The sequence below is a fragment of the Phascolarctos cinereus genome, unplaced genomic scaffold (genome assembly GCF_003287225.1).
Source record: "Phascolarctos cinereus isolate Bilbo 61053 unplaced genomic scaffold, phaCin_HiC Scaffold_9;HRSCAF=440, whole genome shotgun sequence".
NCBI classification, from domain to species: Eukaryota; Metazoa; Chordata; class Mammalia; order Diprotodontia; family Phascolarctidae; genus Phascolarctos; species Phascolarctos cinereus.
In genome coordinates, this window is record NW_027556402.1 from 31,769,690 (window position 1) to 31,794,796 (window position 25,107).

The 25,107-nt window shown below is 36.5% G+C and overlaps 1 protein-coding gene across 4 annotated transcripts in view; it reads left to right on the forward strand.

Moving 5' to 3' along the window:
* Nucleotides 1–25,107, forward strand: part of PPP3CA (protein phosphatase 3 catalytic subunit alpha) — a 386,217-nt gene that overhangs the window by 238,559 nt on the left and 122,551 nt on the right. The window contains exon 1 of one of the 4 annotated variants that reach the window (XM_020988296.2): nt 16,137–16,391. The exons of the other annotated variants lie outside the window; for them this stretch is intronic. Coding sequence (XP_020843955.1) covers nt 16,361–16,391 — 31 coding nt within the window. The 5' untranslated portion in view covers nt 16,137–16,360. Of the gene's footprint in view, nt 1–16,136; nt 16,392–25,107 lie in introns of those variants that run through there. 4 annotated transcript variants of the gene reach the window in all.

Here is a 25,107-nt window from a genome sequence, read left to right on the forward strand (position 1 = left end):
CATATATTGCTTAAGGATAAACTAATACTACATAGCAGTTTGCAAAACTGAAAAGAGTTTACTGTAAGGTTCCTTTTAGTGACATCTAAAACTCCAGTGTTCAGAAGAATGAGTTACCTGGCATGTTACAAAGCATAGAATCATAGATAGAATTATGATATGCTAATAATAATAATGATAGCTAGAATTTAAATAATGCTTTAAAGTTTACAAAGTGCTCTCTCTATTTGATCTCATGTGATCCTCATTACAATCCTATGAGGTAGGTTCAATTAGTTTCCCCATTTGACAGATGAGGAAACTGAGACTGAAAGAGGTTAAGTAACTTACCCAAGGTCACACAGCTAGTAGACATTTCAGGCAGGATTTAAACTCAAGTCTTTCTGCCTCTAAGCATCAACTATGCCCTAAAGAACGACTGAAAACAGAGTCCCACCCTTCATTTTACAGATGAGTTTTACAGAGTTATAGGATTTGATTGAGAAAGGATTTAAACGTAGATCTTCTTGACTTCAAATTCAGCGCTCTGTGACTACAATTTGGGAAAATTAAAAAAAAAAGTCAAGTGACCAAAACTGGGGATATTCATACATAGGTAACATTGCAAGTAGAAGCATTTTTTTTTTAACAGAACACTTGCCTTGAAGTAGAGATAAAACCAAAGATTGAATTTAAAGGACAAGTAGCGTGCAGGGTCCATTAATTTCCTTAGATTGTTTCAACTCTACTCCAGGGAAAACTTTTTAAGAATATTCATTTCCAGAATATTCATGAACCTCTTGGGGTAATGTCTGATTTCTTGAAGGCCATGAAATCTGATCTAACTGTGATTCTGCACCCCCTACTCTGTTGCTATTGGTAGTCTTTCTGCACCCCAAGGATAATATAGATTCTTCTTGCAGTATTAATTTTGAATGCAAACAAATTGAGTTTTTTCACAATTTTTTAATAACCATATCATGACCAAACTAGCAAAATAACTTGACTGCGCCTACTTCTATCACATATACAAGTCATTATTATGTTACAGAAATTTTATTTTAATTTTTATAGACACATGGTATCTCTTCAACAAAAATTATATTTAATTAAAAAGAAAAAAGTATCTCAAATACCAGTAATGTTTGGTAAAGTAATATAAAATATTAAGGTTTATCAAAATATAATTCATTTGAGGTAGGTTTTTTTTTAATTTTGTTTTGTTGTAGCTTTCATTCAGCTATGATTCGGAAGCAAAACCACTGTTCATATTTTAATAGATTACTAGACAATTGATCAGTGGGAAGTTTCAAATAAACTAAAGTTTGTGGGGCTATCACCTACATTTTCTTTCTGTATGACTACATATTTTCAAGGATAAAGAAAGGTCCGATTCAGGTTCTGCTCTATCCTGAGAAGTAAATCTGTGCAATTAAAAGTATTGGTTCCACAATTAAGAATCCTCTCCGGAAAGTCTAAACAAAGGCAGAGATGAGACAAATGACAGGCCATTCTTATTCTTATTAATCACTATCACTGTCATTCACTCAATCAACAATCATTTATTAAGCATCCACTCCATATCAGGCATTGCTCTAGGCTCTAGGGATACAAAGACAGCAATTAGAAGATCCCCCCAAATTTTGTTTTTTTGGAGACATGCCTCTAGATGTTAATGCCTGGTCTTTCCAGCAATTTACTTTATATTTTCTTCCTATAATTTGTGTATTCATAACTACACATATACACATATGCATTTCTTCCTGTAATTTGTACAGTCATGCATACACACGTGCATTGTGTGGACATAGGTGTAATATCCATGCACATGCCTATGTGCGTGTCCATATTGTATTTGCATTGTCTCTTCCAAAAGAATTTAAGTTCCTTTTGGATGCGGGTTGTTTCATTTTTGTCTTAACACCCAGTATAATTCCTGGTACGTAGTAGGCATCACCTCTTTCATCTTGGGATCCCTAGTTTACTTCAAACCACAGCCCAAGCACCACTTTCTATGGAAAGTCTTACTGAGTCTTACCTTGTCTCTACTTTGTATATATCTATACATTTACTAGTTCTCTTCCTCCAATAGAACACAAGCCCCTTGAGGGTAGGGACTGTCTTATTTTTATCTTTGCCTCTCCTACTACCAATAGCAGATCCTTGATAAATAATTGTTGGTTGACATATAGATCTGAGAATTATCTACAAGAAAATGGCAAATAGGTCCATGCAAAAATAACGAGATCACTGAGAGAGAGAGTGTAGAGAGAGAAGGGAAGAGATGAGCGACCAGCATAGAGCCTGGCGGTACCTCAAAGGTATTGGAGTGGGGCATGAAAGATCTCAAAGCAGTCTAAGAAGAAATGGTCAGATAAGTCAGAGGAGAACCAAAAAAGCAGTATTCCAAAACCCAGATAAAAGAAATTATAGAGGAGGAGAGAATGGCAATGCCAAAAAAAAAAAAGTATCTTCCCTGCTGTTGAATATTCTTTCAAGCTAACTTAATCCTAGATATTTTAATCATAACTCCAGCAAGGAATTTTTCCAAGGCTCTGTTATGGAAATCTTAACTGGTTACTAATGTAATTTCTTCTGCTGCCCATGTTATTACTTTAAAAGCCATTATAATGAGTTTATGAATTAGACATGGGGAAAATGATTGCTAATAATTTATAATAATTGAGTTAAATGAAAAATAAAAAAAAATCCAAACTTTCAGAAATCCTCATGACATTTTAGTGATAGTCTGAAAGTGATTTCACTCTGACATCATAAATGTTTTCTTGGGCTGCTTTTCTTAACTGTTTAAGCAAACTGTAATTTTTTTTTGTTATACAAAATCTCCTCAAGACATTTATATTGATGGAAATACATTCATAGTTCACAAATACATGGCTCTATCAATATTTCAGTGTTCTGAAGTAGGTTGCCTTTTTTTCCCCAATAATATTTTTGTCTGATTTATCCCTGCAAGAATCTTTTCTCAGGAAGATAACTTCCTTGTGTGGGCAACATCCTTCTGTTTTATTTTTGTCTTAACACCCAATATAATTCCTGGTATATAGTAAGCATCACCTCTTTCTTCTTAGGATCCCTAGTTTACTTCAAACCACAGTCCAAGCATCACTTTCTATGGAAAGCCTTACTGAGCCTTACCTTGTCTCTACTTTGAATATACCTCTACATATTCCAGTTTTCTTCCCCAGTAGAATACAAGCCTTTCCCTCCTCCTGAACTCCAAACAGCCAACAAAAACATTTTTAAACTTCTCTTCCTCTACAAATGTTTCTGTGTATGCTTACTATATGAAGCAATTCTTTTGTTTTTTCCTCCATTTCTGTACAGAGCCAGAAAGTCAGAACCAGAGACACAGACATAGAAACAGTGACAGAGACAAAGAAAGACAGATGGAGACAGAGCTGGAATCAGAATCAGACAGACAGAGCAAAAAGTGTGAAATAATTTGATGAGAGTTTTTTAAAGGTGTTAATACTTTTTGTTCGCGTGTTGTTAATATATTTTCTGGTTACTACTAAAGTATATTTGGGTTTTTAAAACAAAACAGAACAAAACCAGAAAACTGATTGTTTGCCAGATTTCCACATCATGGCAGTTACGACTCTCTTTCCCACTGGAATGATTCGCTTACCATTTTTGGCATGTAGTTGGTGTTGCTGACACATTGTTTATTCTGCTTGTCAGATGCAGCTCTTGAGCCTGGGCATTAAGCCGAAATTCACTTTCCTTATTGATGATGCCTTTTCCTTGGTGTAAATAGAGTCATTTGATAGCCAGCTTTATAAAGTGATAGCTGGGCTGAAGGTAGCTGCATTATTTATTGAACTAGTTGCTGATGGAGATGTTGTGTTCTTAGAAATGGTGTCCATATTGTCAGCTGAGTATCCCAGAAGATGAAACCTTCATATCTTTGTTCTGACCACTGTTCTCCATTGCAGGATGGTGAAGGAATTGTATCCAGTATGCTTTTTCTCCTTTCACTATAGTTTCTCTCAAGTACAGTTATCCCTTCCACATCATGACATTCCCCATCATAGTTTTGATGTATTGAGTGTAGGCATGAGAAAATAAATGGGAGTTTGGGGGAGTTTTGTCTGTTTTTTGGGGGTTTTTTTGTTTGTTTGTTTTTGCTAGGCAATGGGGTTAAGTGACTGCCCCAGGGTCACACAGTTGGGGAGTTTTGTGGAACCCACAGATGACACATGAAGGCCAGCAGAGAACACAGAAAAAGGTTAGGAACTCAGAAATACATAAAATATATGTATAGTATTATATAATATCAATGCGAATTTTAAAATAAGGTACTGTACCTAGCAATTCCAGATCTTAAATTGTATTATAAAGCAGCAATCATCAAAACTGTTTGGTACTGGCTAAGAAATAGAGTGGTGGATCAGTGGAATAGGTTAAATATGCAAGACACAGTAGTCAATGATTATAGTAATCTATTATTTGATTTAACTCAAAGACCCCAGCTTTTGGGATAAGAACCCACTCTTTGAAAAAAACTGCTGGGAAAACTGGAAAAGAGCATGGCAGAAACTAGGCATAGACCCAAATCTCACACCATATACTAAAATAAAGTCAAAATGGGTTCATGACTTAGATATAAAGGATGATACTATAAGTAAATTGGGAGAACAAGGAATAGTTTACCTATCAGATCTATGGCGAGCAGAAGAATTCATGACCAAGCAGGAGATAGAGAACATTATGAAAAGCAAAATGGATAATTTTGATTATATTAAATTGAAAAGTTTTTGCACAAACAAAGCCAATGCAACTAAGATTAGAAGGAAGGTAGAAAATTAGGAAAGAATTTTTACAACCAGTCTCTCTGATAAAGGCCTCATTTCTAAACTATATAGAGAATTCAGACAAATTTATAAGAATACAAGCCATTCCCCAATTGATAAATGGTCAAAGGATATGACCAGACAGTTCTCAGATGAAGAAATTAAAGCCATCTATAGTCGTATGAAAAAATGCTCTAAATTATTATTGATTAGAGAAATGCAAATCAAAACAACTCTGAGGTACCACATCACACCTATCAGACTGGCCAACATGACAAAACAGGAAAATGATAAATGTTGGAGAAGATGTGCAAAAATTGGAACACTAATGCATTGTTGGTGGAGTTGTGAAATGATCCAATCATTTTGGAGAACAATTTGGAACTATGCCTAAAGGGCTATAAACATGTGCATATCCTTTGATCCAGCAATAGCACTTCTAGGGCTATATCCGAAAGAGATCATACAGATGGGAAAAGGACCCACGTGTACAAAAATATTTATAGCACCTCTTTTTACGGTGGCAAAGAATTGGAAATTGAGAGGATGCCCATCAATTGGGGAATGGCTGAGCAAGTTGTGGTATATGAATGTAATGGAATACTATTGTCCTATAAGAAATGATGAACAGGCTGACTTCAGAAAAATCTGGAAAGACTTATATGGCCTGATGATGAGTGAAATTAGCAGAACCAAGAGAACTTTGTACACAGTAACAGCCACGTTGTGCGATGATGACTAATACGGATAAACTTAACCCTTCTCAGCATTAAAAGGATCTAAGACATCTCCAGAGGCCTCGTGATGGAAAATACTATCCACATCCAAAGAGAACTATGGAAGTTGAATCGCTATCATTTTTTTTTCTCTTCTGTCGAGTTTTGTTTCCTCTTTCTGATGGTTCCTCCTATTGGTTTTAATTTTTAATTACAACTTCACTAATGTGAAAATACGTTTAATAGGAATGTAAACGTATAGCCTATATCAGATTGTATGCTGTCTTGGGGAGAGTGGCGGGGAGGATGGGGGGGAAATATTTTAAACTCAAAAGCATATGGAAGTGATTGTAGATAAATCAAAATAAATTAATAAAATTTTAAAAAATAAAATAAAATAAGGTACTGGAAACATCCCATCAAAGAAAAAGAACAATTCAAACTTCTCTGGTACAATGGGAGGGCCAAAAATTTTTCCTTGGATTTTGCAGATCACAGGGGTGCTATATCTCCTAATTCCCTGATTTGAAAGGGGTAACTGAATCATCTTATCTTTTGCTCCTTTATCACCTTCACCCTTTGTCCTTATCAGAAAGGTTTATATCTAATTCCATTCTAGGTCTAGCAAGTTTTTAGTCATGTGGTCTTATCTCTGGTCTTACATACAGAGAATTTTTTTTTTTTTTAATGATCAGAAGAAACCTCCTCCACCCTTCTGCTTTTTACTCTTGTCTTTCTTTGCTGGAATATTTTGTCTTAGCCATTGTATCTGTACGATGTGAACAGCTTTTGCCAAACTGGTGGCTTGAATTTAATGTTCATCTTTATTAATTACAGGTTTACTTCTGAGTATATCCATATTTTGCCATATTATGAGAAGTATATTTCTGACCCTTAGTGCAATGTGCCACATAAAAAAAAAATTAGGATGGAAGAAAATGTTTAAAAAAAATAATTTACCCTCTTTAGGTTTTCCTGTTAATAACTTATTGTAACCTGTGTATTTTGACTTTAGGACAGAGGTACCAAATTCATGTAGAAAGAGAGGCTATTAAACCATATACAAAGACTCCTGTGGGCTACTTATTGACTTAGAAAACGCCATATTAACATTGTCTATATCTATTGCATTTTCATTTATTTTGTTAAATCTTTCCCAATTATAGTTTAATCTGGTTTGGGCAATATTTGGTAGTGTAGGTGGGCATCATGAATCTGCTGGCCAAGTTTTTGACACCTCTGCTTTTAGGGCAAAGAATCAAGTTCCCTCTTAGTAACTTGATTATATGAAGCTACATCCTTTGTGAATTAGAGTTCTTTTTTTCTTTCCATTTAAAGTGCTGGATCTACTTATGTGATTTTAAAAATTCACATAGACATATAAATCTGATCAGCATTTTACACATGCTTGTGTGTGTGATTCATTACTCCACCTGGGAATAAGAATAGGAAACTTGATTTTATTCATGTATTCTTTTTATATTTAGTGTTTTAAATTCATTTTTTTCTCCTTCAATGCAGTATGTGTAAACATATGGAAGTGACAATCCAAACAGTTTTTCAGAAATTCAGGACATTCTTTACTGCAGTGTGTGCAGAGTGTAGGTCCTGAAGTCAGGAAGGTTCATCTTCCTGAGTTCAAAACCAGCCTCAGAAACTTACTAGTGACCCTGGGGAAATCACTTAACCCTGTTTGCCTCAGTTTCCTCATTTGAAGAAGGAAATGACAAAGCACTCCATTACCTTTGCCAAGAAAATCCGAAACTGGAGTCACAAAGAGTCAGAAATGACTGAAACAACAATAATCATTATCCAAGTGAATGCTTTATAGCTTTTATTTCTACATTGCTTATATTTCCCCTTTATCCCTTCTATCTCCCCTCCCAGATAGCCATCCCATAAATATGTTTTTTTAAAAAAAGAAACAGGAAGAGAAAAAAAAAATCATCAAATTGATCAATGAGTACATTTGAAAACAATCTGAATTGTATGTGATGTTCCACACCTGCGAACACCTCCCCTCTACCTCTACCCCCACCTCCCACCTCTGAAAAAGGATTAGGCAGGGGGAGGGCGATCTCATATGTTTTTTCTTGGGCCAAGCTTCTCTGTCGTAATTTTGTAGCATTCATTTTTTATTCTTTCATGGCGGTCATTCTTTCCATTTACATTATTTTGATCACTGTCATGTTTTTGGCTCTGTTTTCATTTCTTATCAGTTCATGTAGACCTTTCCATGTTTCTCTTTATTCATCACACGCAGCATTTCTTATGGCACAGTAATATTCCGTTATATTCATGTGCCTCGATTTGTTTGCTATTTCCCGGTTGATAGGCATCTATTTTATTTCCAGTTCATTTCCACAAAAAGTACCATTCTAATGTTGTAATACATGTGAGCCTTCCTTCCTGTCAATGCACTTCTTAGAGTATGTGCTTAGTAGTGCAAGCCCTGGCTGAAGGGATGTAGATGTTTAGCTGCTTTATTTGAATAATTCCAAATTACTTTCCAGAACTTACCTGCTGATGTTAAAAGGAGAAGATTGAATATAGAATCTGACAATTTAGATGGTATTAAAATTAACAAGGAATGATATTATATAAGGGAAAATTATTATCATCAATATTTTTAAAAAAAATATTTTAAACAGATTCTGTGTGTGAATATGTGCCTATAAACACATAATGAATCTTAAACATTTTTGCAACAAAGATATGAATTTTGTACCATATCAATGCACTGGACTATGATATTGTGCCAGTCCATGCCACACCATACCATACCAAACCTTACTTTACCATGACATGTAAATGATACCATGCTATATTAAAAAGTTAAAATTATTTGGCTGTTACAGCCAAATAGTGTGAACTTAATTTTCAGAAATATATTTAAATCATTAAGAGAAGAAAGGATTTTAAAGATGTTAGAAATGAAGTTATTTACACAAATGATGTTGATAATTACAAACAGATGTGTTACAGAAAGAAGGATCTTTTCATAAAATCTGTATTTTTAAAAATTGCATTTCCTTGAATATGTTTCATAATTTGGGCTTTTAAATTTATTTATATGAAGCCACCTCCCCCTGCAATTAATACTCATTATTGAGATTTGACTATGAACATACAGCATATGTAATATAACTAATTTCATATTGTGCTATTCAAAAGTTATTGCTATGTTATACTAATTCTATTATATATAAATATGCATATCTATTTATGTTTGTATATATAGTTTGGGGAAATGAGGATATAATAATGGTGATTAAAATTAAAATTATATATTTAGAAAAAGAATTGAGTATGTCATAATCTTGAAGTGGTATTATAAAGTAGGCTGATCCAATTTATAGTTACAAAAGGTCCCTAAATATCTTAGAGTTGGATTCTAGGGGCATCTACTTTGATGGAGTCAGTTTCAATTTTTTTTTGCTGTGATAAGCTCTGTCTCCCTTTGCTGAGTTTGTCTCCTTTGGTCTTCTCTAACCAGTACCTTTCTGAATTCTTGTAATCCATAATACATAGCACACCAAAAAAAAAAAAATCTTACTGGTTTCCAGCATCTGGAATGTATATCTGGAAGATATACATTATTCCAAATACATTTTGGTTACCTAATATTGTAAAGGCAAATTATGACAGGGTATAAAGAAAGTCAGGCTAGATTTTAATTCTGCTTCCTAAAAAAAGAGAGAAAAGGGAACTTATATTGGTTTTCTTGAAAAGGGACTTTTATCAACATTGAGGGCTGAGCAATCTCTGGCTACAATACAATACTCAATCAGTCTTTGTATTAGCAATTTATTCTAGTTAATAGTTATTGCAGTTTAGTGGGATGAGTAGCCTTCTATTATGTTCTTGGTATAATTCAATTGAGTACCAAAACCTGTTCATTTGAGGAACTTTCGACTCAGCAGTATATATCATTCATATGTGTGTGTATGTGTATATATGTGTGTATGTATGTATATGTATATTGTATATATGTGTATGTATATATACACAATGTACATATATGCATATATAGCAGATAGAAACACACACACACAGTTTTTAAACAGCCAAATAGGGTGAACTCAATTTTCAGAGAGGTATTGAAACTATTAAGAGAACAAAGATTTTAAAGATGTTAAAAATGAAGTTATTTACACAAATGATGTTGATAATTACAAACATTTAGATGTGTTACAGGAAGAAGGATCTTTCCGTAAAATCTGTATTTTTGAAAATTGCATTTCCTTGAATATATTTCATAATTTGGGCTTTTAAATGTACTTATATGAAGCCACCGCCCCCTACAATTCGTGCCCATTATTAAGATTTGACTACGAACATCTATCAGTGATGGGAGTGCAGTGGACAGATTGCCTGACCTAAAGTCAGGAAAACTCATCTGCCTGAGTTCAAATCTGGCCTCAAATAGTTACTAGCTTTGTGACTGTGGGCAAGTCATTTCCCCCTGTTTGCCTCAGTTTCCTCATCTATAAAATGAGCTGGAGAAAGAAATGATAAACAATTTCAGCATCTTTGCCAAGAAAGCCCCAAAGGGAGTCAACAAAGAGTAGGGCATGACTGAAAAAACAACCAGGCAACAACACAAAAAGGATCCCTTCTAGTTACCACATTCTATTCTGCCATAATCCTAGTCTAAGAGACAACAAAGCACTTTCAAACACATTATCTTATTTAACCGTCACCACAATTATCTAGGGGCAGGGAGGGAGGGAAGAGTAGGAAATGATGGGTCATTATCCCAATTTTAAGGAAGAGGAGCCGGGGCTCCAAGAGATTAAAGGACTTTCTGAAGGTCACACAAACAGTACATGGGAGACCCACGGCTAGAACCCTCATCTTCTGAATTCCATGTTCATTTTATTAATCTTCATCATATAGGATAATGGAGAAGTACCATGGTGTAGCAGATAGAGAGCTGGCATCTGATCCTGGAAGACATAGGGCCAAGTGCTGCCTTTAACATCTACCGACTGTGTGACGGGGGACAAAGTATGCTTCCTTGTGCTAGTCAAGTCAAGAGGCTGCAAGCTGCAGCCTTGCTGATCAGAATTGTTAGAGCCATTTTTCTCATTCAGAGTACCCGACACCAATGAAATCACAGGTCTGGATGTGTAATTTCATTGGAATAAAGAACCACACACAAATAAGCCACACACGTACATATGTATGTGTTTATAAAATGTAAGCTGTCCCAAAGGTCTTGATGCAGTTAAAAAAAAATAACACACTAATACTTTTTGAACACTGTGAATATACTACCTTTGTCATTGCTTCGGTCCTTGTTCTAGGTAGAGAAGGGGACAGAGAGTAAGATTTTAAGTTAGGAAGATCTAAGTTCAAATTCTGCCTCTGAAATTTACTAGTTATGTAACCCTAGGAAAGTTACTTAAGCTCAGCCTCAGTTTCCTCATCTGTAAAATGGGATGGTGGTAGCATCTACATTATAGGATTGTTGTAAGAATCAAGTGAGTTAACAAAGTACTTTGCAAATCTGCTATTTAAATATGCTAATTATAAGCTATTACTATTCTTTTCATATTGAGCTTTAGATTTTATATTATGCTTCATATGTTATATTAACATGGTTCATCAGTGTACCTATGTGATATTGCTTCCTGCCCCATGCTTCGCATACAACCCATTATGGACCAAGAACTTGGTATATGTTTAATAATCAATTTTAATTAATTGATTTTACTTATTTTCATCTTTATTATATTACCCAGGACTGGGTAATACAAATTTGAGGTTCTAACATCATATCTATTAGATGGTTATTGAATTTATTAGATACTTAAAAGGAAAAAGTTACTACATATCATAGAGATGCGCAGGTTCATGTATAAACCTGTCTGCCTATTCTATTCTATTATGGGAGTTCTCATTAGAGTTTATACTTACATTAATTTTTTTAAAGTGGCAACAAAAAGAAAAAAAACTTCAATGAATCAGTAAATGAGTGGATGGGTTATGCCCAGTGAAACTAAGATTCTATGTAATTTAGATTGTGACTGTCACCATTCAATTATATAGGATCATAGACTTCAGGCTGAAAGAGTTCTTAGGGATTATCTAGTTCAACCCCAGCTTTTTACAGATGTGGAAACTGAGGGCCTGAGAAGGGAGTGGTTAATGCAAGGTCATATAGCCAGTGTTGGAGTCAAAACTCAAACCTAGGTCTTCTGACCTCAAATAAATTGGCTTTCCCCTAAAATTGTGTATATTGCCAACCTCCAAAAAATGTTCAATGAAAGTTCTGATGTTTTATGAGAAACATCATTTGGATTGGGATTTATGGTTTTAAAAAACATAAAAAAAAGGTCCATAGCTATCATCTTCTAACATGTAATAATTTCATTGAAATCCGGATCTGAGGGGCAGCTAAGTGGAACAGTGGATAGAGCACCATCCCTGGATTCAAGAGGACCTGAGTTCAAATTCGATCTCAGACACTTGATATTTACTAGCTCTGTGACCCTGGGAAGTCACTTAGCCCCAACTACCTCATAAAAAGAAAGAAAGAAAGAAAGAAAGAAAGAAAGAAAGAAAAAGAAAGAAAGAAAGAAAGAAAGAAAGAAAGAAAGAAAGAAAGAAAGAAAGAAAGAAAGAAAGAAAAAAAAAGAAAGAAAGAAAGAAAGAAAGAAATCCAAATCTGAATATAGCCATATGTAAGCATTGTCCAGTTGTACTGGCATATCCTTGGAGAACATCTATTCTAGTCCACTGAGGTCTTTCCAGGTACGTGACCTTTAGCTTCTTCCTCTCTCAGCTTCAATTTGCTTATCTGCATTTCCTATACCTTTAATACCAACATTCTTCCCTTAGGGTGAGGGGAAGGACCAAATGAAATGCTTCCCTAGACTGTACTGCTGTGAACTCTGTGCTTGCCTGTGGTTATAAGACATACATGGAAAATTAAACAACCTAAGTTGACTTGAGATTTTTTTTTTAAGAATATGTGAAGGATAGCAAAATAGCTGTGAAGAAAACACCAGCCAAAATGGTAACTAGGGCCTTTGATCTGTTCATCACGACACTTTCATTTTCCTTGTCAGAACTAAGTTTTCCCTAAAGCTACTAATTTATGATTATTGTCAATAAAATGCCAAGACAGGGAACCTTCTTGAAACACTGCTTCAGAAGTTCTGTATCTGGTCTCTCCAGTGTTTCACATAAAGTACTTTCTCTCTCTCTCTCTCTTCTCTCTCTCTCTCTCTCTCTCTCTCTCTCTCTCTCTCTCTCTCTCTTTCTCTCTCTCTCTCTTTCTCTTCTTCTCTCTGTCTCTCTTGTTCTCCCTCTGTTTGTCTATCTGTCTGCCTGTCTGTCTCTCTCTCTCTCTCTCCCTTTCTCTCTCTATCTCTGTTTGTCTCTCTCCTCTCTCTGTCTCTCTTTCTCCCTCTGTCTCTCTGTCTGTCTGTCTCTATTGTCTGTCTCTGTCTCCATCTATCCCTCCCTGAAATCAATTCAAATTTGTTGACATGCCTTTATACACACACACACACACACACACACACACACACACACACACCTCATGGTAGATATCCACCATGCTCCAATATTGGATGAGCTATCAGAACTTGATTCTTTGCCTTTAAATGTTTTTCTTGTTCTATAGGGGAAAAAATGCCACTGAAATTTCTCTAGGAATCTATTTCTAGCTAGAGCACTATATAGTAAACTATTGAGTTACTATGCAAAATGGCCTTAAAAAGTGAAAATTGGGGGGGCAGCTAAGTGGCGCAGTGGATAGAGCACTGACCCTGAAGTCAGGAGGACCTCAGTTCAAATCCTGCCTCAGACCAAACCTTGACTCTCACTAGCTGTGTGACTCTGGGCAAGTCACTCAACCCCAATTACCTCACCAAAAAAAATAATAAAAAGTGAACATTGGGTATAAAGGTAGCTGTAATAGTTTAAAAAGTAATTCTATATGTATGTTCATTCCTTCATGCAGTGAATACTCATTCAACAAGCATCGAATCATTTCTATCTCTTCAAAGTACTGTGGTAGATACCTGTAAAATGGAGCTGCATAGTAAATCCATTCTGTCTCTAAGTTAGAAAATGTCAGATAAGGAACAGCCATTTTTAAGAATCTTCAACAATTGTTTTTTCATATTTCCAGTAAAGCTAGGGAAACAAGGCCTATAGAACATGAACTCAAATTACCTGGCCCAGGGCATTGAGAGTACTAGAGGGTAGGCTTGGTGAGAACATGTTAGGAACTTTGAAAGCTAAATATATTTGATAACAAAACATATGTAATAGGTAAGTTATTATTGTTATTATCTCTGATCATGAAAAACCAGGAGAGGTTCTGCAGCACTTGAGGAGAGAAAATATCCAATTTTCTTTAAAAAAAAAAAAGGAAGAAAATGGCACCTGCTAACTAGACTAATGAGTTCAACTTAGATTCCTGGTAGAATTATAGAGAGGCTTATTTAAGGGACTGTTGGTGAACAGATACAAAGAGAAGCAGAAATCACTAGGACCCAGTCTACCTTCATCAAAAATAGGTGATAAGCCAAAATGTGAGTGGTATTTCATTTTCTATTTATGTAAGTTTAAAGATATCTGAAAAACGTGACTCTCAGATATTTTATGCATCTCATCAATTATTTTTAATGGGATTTCCCTTTTTTGCTATTTCCCCCCTGGATTTTGATTTGCTATATAGAAATGCTAACAATTTTTCTTGTATTCATTTTGTATCCTGTTACTGTGCTAAAACTATAAATGATCACAATTAGTATCTTGGAAGATTCCCTGAGTTTTTCTAAATAAGTTGTTGTATCAGCAACAGAAAAGGACGATTTTTTTGGACTCTTCCTTGATTATGTTCCTGTCTTTATTTTCTCCTCTTCTCTTATTGCAGTTACATTCCTAGAACTAAGTCAAATAATTGTGGGGAAAATAGAGAACCGTGGAGAACCCTTCTACTTATTGCAAAAGTTTCTAGTCTCCCCATTACAAATACTGCTAGCTATTGTGTGTGCATACATATAATGTATGTGTATATGTATACAGTTACATACAAATATCTCTGTCTTTATGTTATGTGTGTGTGTGTGTGTGTGTGTGTGTGTGAGAGAGAGAGAGAGAGAGAGAGAGAGAGAGAGAGAGAGAGAGAGAGAGAGAGAGAGAGAGAGAGAGAGACTTAGTTTTATTAAAAATGTGGTTTGCTTTGTTGGGATTTTAGCATAAATGAGAATAATACATTGTCAGACACTTCCCCCTCCCCTCCATATTTATTCACGTAACAATGTGGTTTGGGGTGTTTTGAGTTTTAATATAATTAGATTATTGCCCAAATGTTGAACCATCCTTTCATCCCTAGTAAATATTTGCCTTAATCATAGCAAATTGTATATATCTTTTCTGTTTGGATTTTATCAACAATTTTGCACTCACATTTATTACTGATATTAATCTATAGCTTCCCTTTGCTTTATTTTTGATTCATATATTAGGGCTACATTTGTTTCATAAAAAGAGTTTGGTGGCATTTAATTTCTCAGTTTTTTAGAATAATTTCTTTAGCATGAGTATTACAGTCATAACTCTTGTTGAGTGATTAAAGAATCATTATTCCATTTCTTATCACCTGTGAACTCTGTGTGTGTGTGTGTGTGTGTTTGTATCTCTAGCTTCCCTCTGTCTCTTCCCTCTCCTTTCCCCATTCACATTGATTATCTAGACCAGGGTGGGGAATCTATGGCCTTGAGGCCACAAGTGGCCTTCTAGGACCTTGGGGGCAGCCTTTTGACTTTTATACAACAAATCCTTTTATTAAGAGGATTTGTTTTATGAAGCTTGGATTCAGTCAAAGGGCTGCACTTGAGGACCTACAGGGCCATGTGTGACCTCAAGACCACAGGTTCCCCACCCCTGATCTACATTTAGTGATGGAGAAAATGTTGATGACGCAGATTAAGTTTAAAGGTGTGTCTTACATTTATCCTTTGGAAAGCCGGTTGTTAAACATTTACTAGCACACCTCTACCTACACCTGAAGTACAAATGCTGCATCAGACCTAAGCATATATTTCCCTTGTAATTTCAGATGTTTAAAAAAAATGTGGCATTTATGTTTCTGTCTTTTTATTTTGTGAATTTAGCTTTGGTGCTCTGTATTTGGTAGTCAGTTGCTTTTTCTGAGATTTTTGGGTTTGGAGAACTTTGAGAAAAATAACTATCCTGCCATATTGTGGATGATTTGATTTGTAGTTTTCAAAAGAACAAGTTCAAACTAGCAATCCCAATATTTTAAAGCTCTTCAAAGTATCATTAAAGTTCTCTACAAATAGCTAATAAGACAAAGAAAAACTAAAATGCTGAGGTATCACCTCATTTCCATCAGATTTGGCAAAGATAATAAAAGATAGAAATATTGTCAGAGGGCCAGTGGGAAAAGAGGCACGCCATTACATTGCTGTTAGGACTGTTTGCAGGTTTGACAATTCTGGAAAACAGTTTAGAATTTTATCACTTAACTGTCATATCCTTTGACCTAGTAATTCCTCGATTAGGCAGATGCCCAAGGGGGTTAATATAACAGAAAGAAAAGTCCCTTATATACCAACTATTGAGATCACCCTTATTTGTCACAGCAAGAAGCTGGAGGCTAAACATGTCACTATCAATTGGGAAATGATTGGACAAATTATGGCATATGAATGTCCTGAAATATTATTGTGACTTAAGAAACAATGAAAATGAGGAATTCAGAGAAAGAGGCAAAGACCTCTCTCATCTGCTGGATTGCAAAGAAAAAGAACCAGTAGGGCAATATGCACACTGACAATAATGGTAATATAATTGAAGATAATGTGGAAAGACAGAATTCAGATCAAATACGGTAAGTGACTAATGCTGTTTCCAGATGACTGATATTGGAACACACTTGCTTCATCTTCTCATTTCTTTATCAGTTAATTTTACTTTGTGACACCATGGATAGACTCTGGGACTAGAGTCAGAAAGATCTGAGTTCAAATCTGGCCTCAGAACTCTTCCTAGCTGTGTGACCTTGGGCAAGTCATTTCCTTTCTTCCTGCCTCAGTTTCCTCATCTGTAAAATGAGGATAATAATAACATACACCTCCTAGGGTTGGTATCAGGATAAAATGAGATGATGTTTATAAAGACCTTTGTAAACCTTAAAGCATTATGAACTCTAGCTATTAATATTCATAGTATGATTGTTGTTATAGAATAAAGCAAGGAATTATAGAAACTTACTGGAAAAGGACCATTGTGGAATTTTTTTTTTAAAGAATTAACTTGGGTCAGTGTGCCTTTGAGGGGGAAAAAAGTTTTATAACTGTGATAGAGAAAAAGAAAAGGCATGTAGGAAAAAAAACAGGAAAAAAGAATAAAAGGATATGATAAGAACTCACATTAATTAGGGATCTTAGTTTCACAAAGTTCTTTCCTCCCCAAAGTCTTGTGAGATAGGCAGTACAAATAGTGCTATCTAGCGTTCAAGGTAAGCTCCAAGTTGGCTCTCCACTGACCATAGGATCATAGATTTCTAGCTCAAAGGGACCTCGGAGACCATCTTGTCCACCCCCTGATTTTATACTTTATTTTGGTGAGATTAGGTATCTTGCCCAAAGTTACACACATAGTAAAAGTCAAAGGGTGACGTGTGAACTCAGGTCCTCTTCACACTGTGCCCTGAGTAAAGGATATTGATCTGGAAAGTAGAGGATGAAGACATACGTCACTGACTTTGTGACTTATCGTCTGTCAGTTATGTGTTTATAACCACTAAACATTTTACAATCCAGTCCAAGGCTTTTCCTAGGGATATGAATAGCATGAGGTAACCCTCTTTCTCTAAGATCTTATCACCTCCCACTGGTTGAATTATAATCTCTCTACAAATGTCTAATATATTCAGCCCTGGTTTATCTCTGTATCACCAACTGGCTAGTGGATACTTCCAACTACATGGTCTACAGGCATCTCAAAGTCAACATGTCCAAATGAGACATGCAAAAAAATTATCTTTCACATTTCCAACCTTTTCCCCTTTCCCGACTTGCACGTCCTTCTGGTTTACAACCTTGGAGACATCCTAAATCCTTCACTGTCCCTAAACCCCCACGTCCAGGCACCAAATTTAATCTCATCTACCTTCAGGTCTTGCATGCAGTCCCTTCTCGGTGATGCCACAGCCAATACATTGATTCCAGTCTTTACCACTTCTCATGTGGCCTATTGTAAACCTTCTTTATCAGTTTCCCTACTTCAAGTGTCCCAATATCCTCTCTGTAGCTGACAAAAATGAAATATTCCTGAAGTGCCGTCTGACCATGCCCTTCCTCTGTTCACAAGGTTCCAGTGGTCCCTAGTGCCTCTATAACAAAATGCAAATCCCTTTGTTTTTTGGCTTTTGTCCCCTTCACAATCTGGCTGCAGCCTGTCTTTCCAGGCCTTTATTTCCCTCATTACCATAATGCAATGATTTCACTAACTACCTTCCAGCCAGATCTGCCCATTTGCCCTTCCTCATACATCACATTCCACCTACTGTCTTCATTCTTGTTGTGAGCATAGAATTCTGAGTTTCCTTCTAAATACCCCTCAAATATCATCACCTTCTACCTGAGGCCTCTCCTCATCTCTCCAGCTGTTATTGCCACTGTCCCTCTCCCCCATTCATCTCCCACCACACCACCCAAAATTGTTTTGTATTAACCTTGCACACACTTTGTGTTTACCTATCCTGGTAATGCTCTTTTTGTTAAGTTTTTGGCTTCGGATCCCAGCAGTTTCTGACACAAGAGGCACTTAACATACACGTGTTGCTTTAGTTGTGGTTGTCGATAAAAAAAATACAAATACACAAGGAAAACCATCTAGTTCACAAGAATTCTGAGCACTATGTTGACCTACTGGTAAAAAGGTCTTAATTGTTTTTTTTTCCTCCTTCCAAAATGCACAGTCCAAACACAACACGTATTCAGCACTAGTCTCGCATTTTCAGGCTTGGTGGGTTTTTTTGGCTTTTTTTTTTTTTGGTTTCTTTGTTTGACATTTTTCTACATAGCTGCAAAGTAAAAATGAGCCCTTGTTCGAGCTATTAGCAACAACTGTTCTGCCTTCCTGATCACGGAAACAACCCCAGAACTCTCTCTCTAGCCATGTTGATTTATTTTTCTACCTAGTCAGTTATTTCTGGTTGTGGTGCTGGAATTTAGCTCATGCAACCTTCTGTGAGTTTCTATCATTATCATCGTCATCATCGTCATCATGATCATCATCAGCGCTAGCATTTATATAGTTCATTAAGACACCTCATTCAATCTTGACAATAGTCCTAAGAGGTAGATACTATTATTATTCTTTTACAGATGAGGAACCCAAGCAGACAGAGGTTAAGTTACTTGCCCAGGGCCATACAGCTAGTAAGTGTCTAAGGCAGGATTTGAACTCAGGTCTTCTTGACTCCAGGTTCTGTGCTCTATCCACTGTGCCACTTAATTATTTACTTAAAAAAAAAAATCTAAGTTTCTAATATCTAGAACAATATGTATGCCCAAGATTCCATTCCTTAGCTGGTATAATCTCTGATCCCTTTGGTCTTATATTCCCATTTCTTCCGCTTCACACACCAGTTCTTGGTTGATTAGAATGAAGTCCAGAATAGTAGTTTTCCTCATTAGGAAAATATACACAATATCCTCTCTCACCCTCCCTCACCTATAATATGGGGATGATAGGGGCACCTATCTCTGAGTTCATGATTACGTATTATGTATATGCGTATATGTATATGTATACAGACATGCACACAGATATATACACTCAGATTCATTTTTCTTTAGAGTAGATCTGATTTTATTTTCATATTTTCTTGTACAAACATACATGAATTTAATATATATGTTTTCTTATATGAGCATATGAGTCAAAAAATATGGCCCCATTATCTATGATTAAGTCTGCTGTGAAGGACCAACACACACACATACACACATACATGTATGGTTGTATACCTTTTTATGCATATGTACACACACACACACACACACACACACACACACACACATACCCATATGTGTGTTGGTCTTTCACAGAACTAATTACAGGAGCCAGATTTTTAGAGTTCATTTAAAATGCATGTTTTACTAATGAATAAATTAATAAAAAAGTATTCCTTAAGCATTTATTATGTGCCAGTCCCCGTGCCAAGTTCTGGTGATACAAACAGAACAAATGAAACAGTCCCTTCCCTCTAGAAGCTCGCACTCAAATTCCAAAAGACAACATATTTAAAAAAAAAGTTTAAAGGCAGTGTAAACAGAAACACCCAGAATTCCTAAGGAGGCAGAAATAAGAGAGATAGCAAGGCCCAGGGGTCCTTAATTATATAAATAGGTAAAATGAATAGTGCCAAGGAATCATAGGACTTAAGAGGAAGGCAAATGGTAAGGCCTAGAGGATGTTAGCAAACAGTCTCAGGGCAGATGATAAAGCATGCACATTCTCCATCTCAATAGTTGCTGACTCCCATCTCATTCAAGGTGTAGAAGCAGTCAAGCAGCTCAGGAAAAGGAGGAACATGGCAGGTCTTCCTGCTGCCAGGTCTTTCCAGATGGGGTCTCATCATGATGCCTAAACTTTTTGGTAAAGTTACCACCTAATTTAACTCTTTTCGCTCACATGCCAATTCTGAATGGAATTGTTCATAGGCTTATATTTCTGGGTCCATCTTCTTACCAGTGGCTGCCACCCCTCAATCCTAGATCATTCAAGGGGTGACAAAGTTGGAACTGGCTGGCCCAGCATGAATCACTTGACAACGATGAACTTTGTCAGCCGTGTTGTAAAAAATGAAAGAACCCCAGCAGCAATGAGTAGGGATGCTTGCCTTTGATCCAAAAAATGCTCCTTGGTTGGCACCAAGGATCCTGGTTTTCTTTGAAGTTCTTGACTTCAGACATGGATTTAACAATATCTTGACAATTTTTAGTCGTTAAAGGTCTTATAACAGTTTTTATAAGAGTGAGAATATATGTCTGAGTTGCCTTGAAGGGTCCTAGCACAGATAATTAAATTTTGCTTATATAAAATTCCTTTTGAAGTCTTCCAAGCTTAAGAGATTGTTTACCTTCTGATTCAAACTCTTAGCTCAGAGTTTAGCATGTTTTGCTAACAGCTATTATCCTTCTCTCCTGGGAGTGTGAGTGGTAGAGAAGTATTGGTTTGTGAGGTTGGTAGAGAGTGTTAAATTGCTTGGAGAAAAAGGGTCCTTATGAATTTGTTCACCATGATAATCTCTGTTTGCACCATCAACATTTCCACAGTAACCAACTAAATTTGATGTCCTCAGTGGACAGTCCAGGGGAAAGAAATAAACAGTAGGAACAGCTGAAGCCTCAAACAATCTGTGTTCTATCTTAGCTGAAGATCTTCTGTAAACACCTTCTTAATGACAAGTGTGGAAAGAGAATTCTGGAAAGTATATTAAAAACAAAATTTTCTAATCCTTCCAAGAATTAGAATCAAAGTAGATTAGATCATCCCCTCGGTGAGCTTTTTATAGTTATTTCTTTTCCAGTTTTCCATGCTTCACAAAAGACCTTTGTATGAAAATTACTCCCATCTTCAAACACTTGATCCCTGTTTGACATTCGAATTTTTTTTTTTGATACTTCACACAGCAGCTATATACCTCCATTTTCATGCATCTGTGATCACATCAATGTGGTCACATCTTCCACTAGTTTCAATCACAACTCGTCTACTCCTCCTTCTGTGAAACTATTGTCCATGCCTTCCCATAAATTGCCCATAAATTATCTGTACTACATACTGAAGTCTTTCCTACAGGTATTTTAATATTATGGTTTACCAGTTCCACACTTGGCTGACCACTTTCATTATGTGTCTGACCCACCTCCATTTCTGATCATACATTTCCTGGATACTGTGTTTTAAGCCAATTATTGTGTACAAGTCATCACTGACAAAAAATTTAAAACTGCACTAAGACTTTGGGACATTCTGTATATAGAGGATTTGGCAGTGAGGGAAGGGAGCTATGCTTTGGAGACTACAGGGATAACGGATTGATCCCTTGGGCAATCCATTGACAGAAAACTAATGGTATTGCTGAACGGATGACTGTACTTAGAATGAGAAGGGGAATGAGAGGGATGTATCTATACTCTCCCCATTATGTGGCCTGGTAAATGGCAAAATGGCCTGGCTGCGATGTGAAGCATCGTTGAATCTGATCTGTGGACTAGCATCAGCTAAAGGGCAGGAATTACAAAGCTCAGGGACTGGGGCATGGATTGGGGAGGTCCAGGTTGGGGAGAAGCCTGGCCTCAGTAGTGTCAGATCACACAGCCAGATGGCCTTAGTCTGTGAAAATTGTTACAACAAGGCTAATAAGCCTGTTCCATTTTTCATCTATTGTTTTCCTCATAGAATAAAGGCAAACAACTTCTCCTACCTATACTTTTTTTTTTAATTTACCTACCTATACTCTCCCCTTTTGTTTACATGTCACTTGCAAATTCCTGGCAATTCCTGTTTCTACTTTCTCTCAGACACCTTTTACACACACCATAGATACAAAAGAAAAATTAAAATTCTCCTGATTGACAATTTAGAAGCATATAAATCATAAAATCCCACCTCTTCTCAGTGTGTATTAGTAAGGATTTGAACTCAGGTCTTCTTGACCTCAAGTCTAGCCCTTTATCCGCTATGTCACTTAGCCTCTAAGACATTGGTAAATCTCATCTACCTTGTAAAATTTTAAAAGCAAGGATTGTGTTCTGCGCTTTTTCCCCTCCACTGTATCTAGCAAAGTGCCAGCAGCATCACTTACATAGCAGGCTTGCAAAGCTCTCTACCTGTATTATCTCATTTGAGCCTAGGACTTAGGTGTATGGGTATTATTCCCCCCATTTTATAAATGAAGAAACTGAGGCTTAGAAAGGTTAAAGGTTTTGCTCAGGGTCAAATAATTCTGTAACCTATTGGAGGGAGAATTTGAACCTATCTCTTCTGCCTTTATCCCATGCTCTTTCTTTTTTTTTTTTTAAATTTGTTTTCTTGTCAATTCACAAAACAAAAAACATTTCTATAACAGTATATTGAACATGAAACTGCAAAGTTATTCTTAAAACAATATTGCTGTTAGTGTATACAACATTCTCTTGGCTCTGCTCACTTCACTCTTCATTATTTTGTGCAAGTCTTTCCATGCCTTTCTAACATCACTGAGTTCATCATTTCTTATAGCACAGTAGTATTCCATCACAACCATACATCACAGCCATTCCCTAGTTGATGGGGATCATTGCAATTTGCACATAATAAGTACTCAAGAAACATTTGTTAAATTGAAGGTAGAGTTTAAGCTGTTTCTTCATTCCAAAATGTGCCTTCTTATTTTTGACTATTTTATGAAATCCAGTAGTCCATGCTAGAACACTGTGCCACTCACTACCTGTGTGTTCTTAAACAAGTCATAGAAACTCTTGGACCAGATTATCTCTAGGGTTCGTTTTCAACTATGATGCTGTGATCCCAAAAAATCAGGGTGGCATGCTGGGAAGAACCTCAGACTCGAAGCAAAAAAGACCCGTGTTGAGTCTGAGCACTGAGGCTTATTAGTTATATGACTATGAACAAGTCATTTGATTTTAAGGAGCCTTGGTTTTCCTCATCTGCAAGATGGGAACCATCACACACTACCTGCTTCACAAGATTGTTGTGAGGTATATGCTTTGTAAACTTGACATGCTGTACAGATAGGAATTGTTCTTATCATAAAATGAATTTAAGGCAAATGGTGTAAATCTTAGCAAATTGGCCAGTTTGTCTAAAATCAACTCTATATGCAATTCCTTCCTAGTTTGGCCACAAAAATCTCTTAAGCAATTTGGAAAATGGGAAGAACAAACAGCACTATAATGTGGTGAAAAGAGAATAGGAGTTTGGCTCCTAGCCCCAGCTCTGTCCCTGACTTGCTGCGTGATCATGCATTGGTTGCATAACCTGTCTGCACCTGGATTTCTTCAGCTATAAAATGAGTGGTCTGGATTAGATAACCTCTAGATTCCTTTACAATCCTTTTGTGGAGTCTGGAATTTTAACTGGAATATTCCATAAGAAAATTAGGCTGGAAATAATTTGATTTTATGGGAAAAAGAAACCAGTAAAATACACATATACACCTATACATATGTGTGTATGTGTAAATAGATATGTATATACATATATACATGTGTATGTGTGTTTCCTAGCATGTATATTTTTATGCCCTAGTTCCGGCCCTGATCACCTCCATTAAGAGACTTCCAATTGGTTTTCCTGCCTTCATCTCTCCCCACCCCAATCAACTACCCATGTTTATTTTCCTGAAGTGTTAAGTAGGACCATATTACCCCTCCCCTGCCCCCACTCAGTTTTTTCTGTTACCTCCAGGATCAAATATGAAGTCATTTGTGTTGATATTTAAAGTTGTTCACAATCTGGCAGCCTCTTCCTACCTTTCCAGTCTCCTTACATTTTCCTCATGACCACACAGTCTATGATTCAGCAACACTCTCCCGCCTACAGTTGCTGGCTCCTATCTCAGAGCCTTTGAATTGGCCGCCCCTACCCCATCTGTCCCCCTTCTCCTTCCCCCCATCATGGCTGGAACACTCCCACCTGACCTTTAGCTTTTACAATCTCTGGATCCCTTCAAGACTCAGCTCCAATTCCACCTACTGCACAGGGCCTTTCCAGTCCTCCCCACAGCTAGAAATATTTCCTCCAAGGTTGCCTTTCACCTGCTCTCTTTGTGTCTTGTATGTACCCATTTATTTAAATGTGGCCTCCCCCATTCCTATGAAAGTTCCTTTGTGGAAGAGACCACTTCTGTCTTCCTTTGTATTTCTAAGCACTTAACTGAGTCCTTCAAGTCAACACCATATAACAGAAGTCATGCTGGATTTATAGTCAGGATTTGGGTTCAAATCCCAGATCTGCTGATTACTCCTGTAACTATAGCCAAGCCCAGAGCCCCGCACATAGTAAGTGTATTTGTCAACTGATTAAAGAGAAGAGCCTTTTAAATTTTGCATTTTTCCAGGCAAAGGAAAAGAGTTGATTGGCAGTTCTGTTTGTAGTCAAACATATGGCAAACATTTATAATTTTAACAGGCCAAAATTAAGCTAAAGTTGAAAATGTGATTACTAATGAATCGTGAGATATTGTGAGCACATTTGTAGCTGTTGTATGTTTCCCACACCTGCATTAATGTGTATACTTTCTTATAATCTTTCTGTATACATTCCAGATGTCACAAGGTTTGCATACTTTGTGGGGGAATTCCTTTAATCAATTTAGTTATATGCTTGTAGAACACTGTACACTGTAACACTAACATTGTTCAAAAGCAGTGTGTGCATTTGTAAAGACAAACGGAACATATATAGTTCATAAGCCATGGTAAAAGGCTGATCAAATTTTCTGAACAGATCAAAGCCATATTTTGAGGCCTGGAGGATAGTACTTTCCCGTATCCTATTTGAATGCTGGCAGATCTGCTATTGAT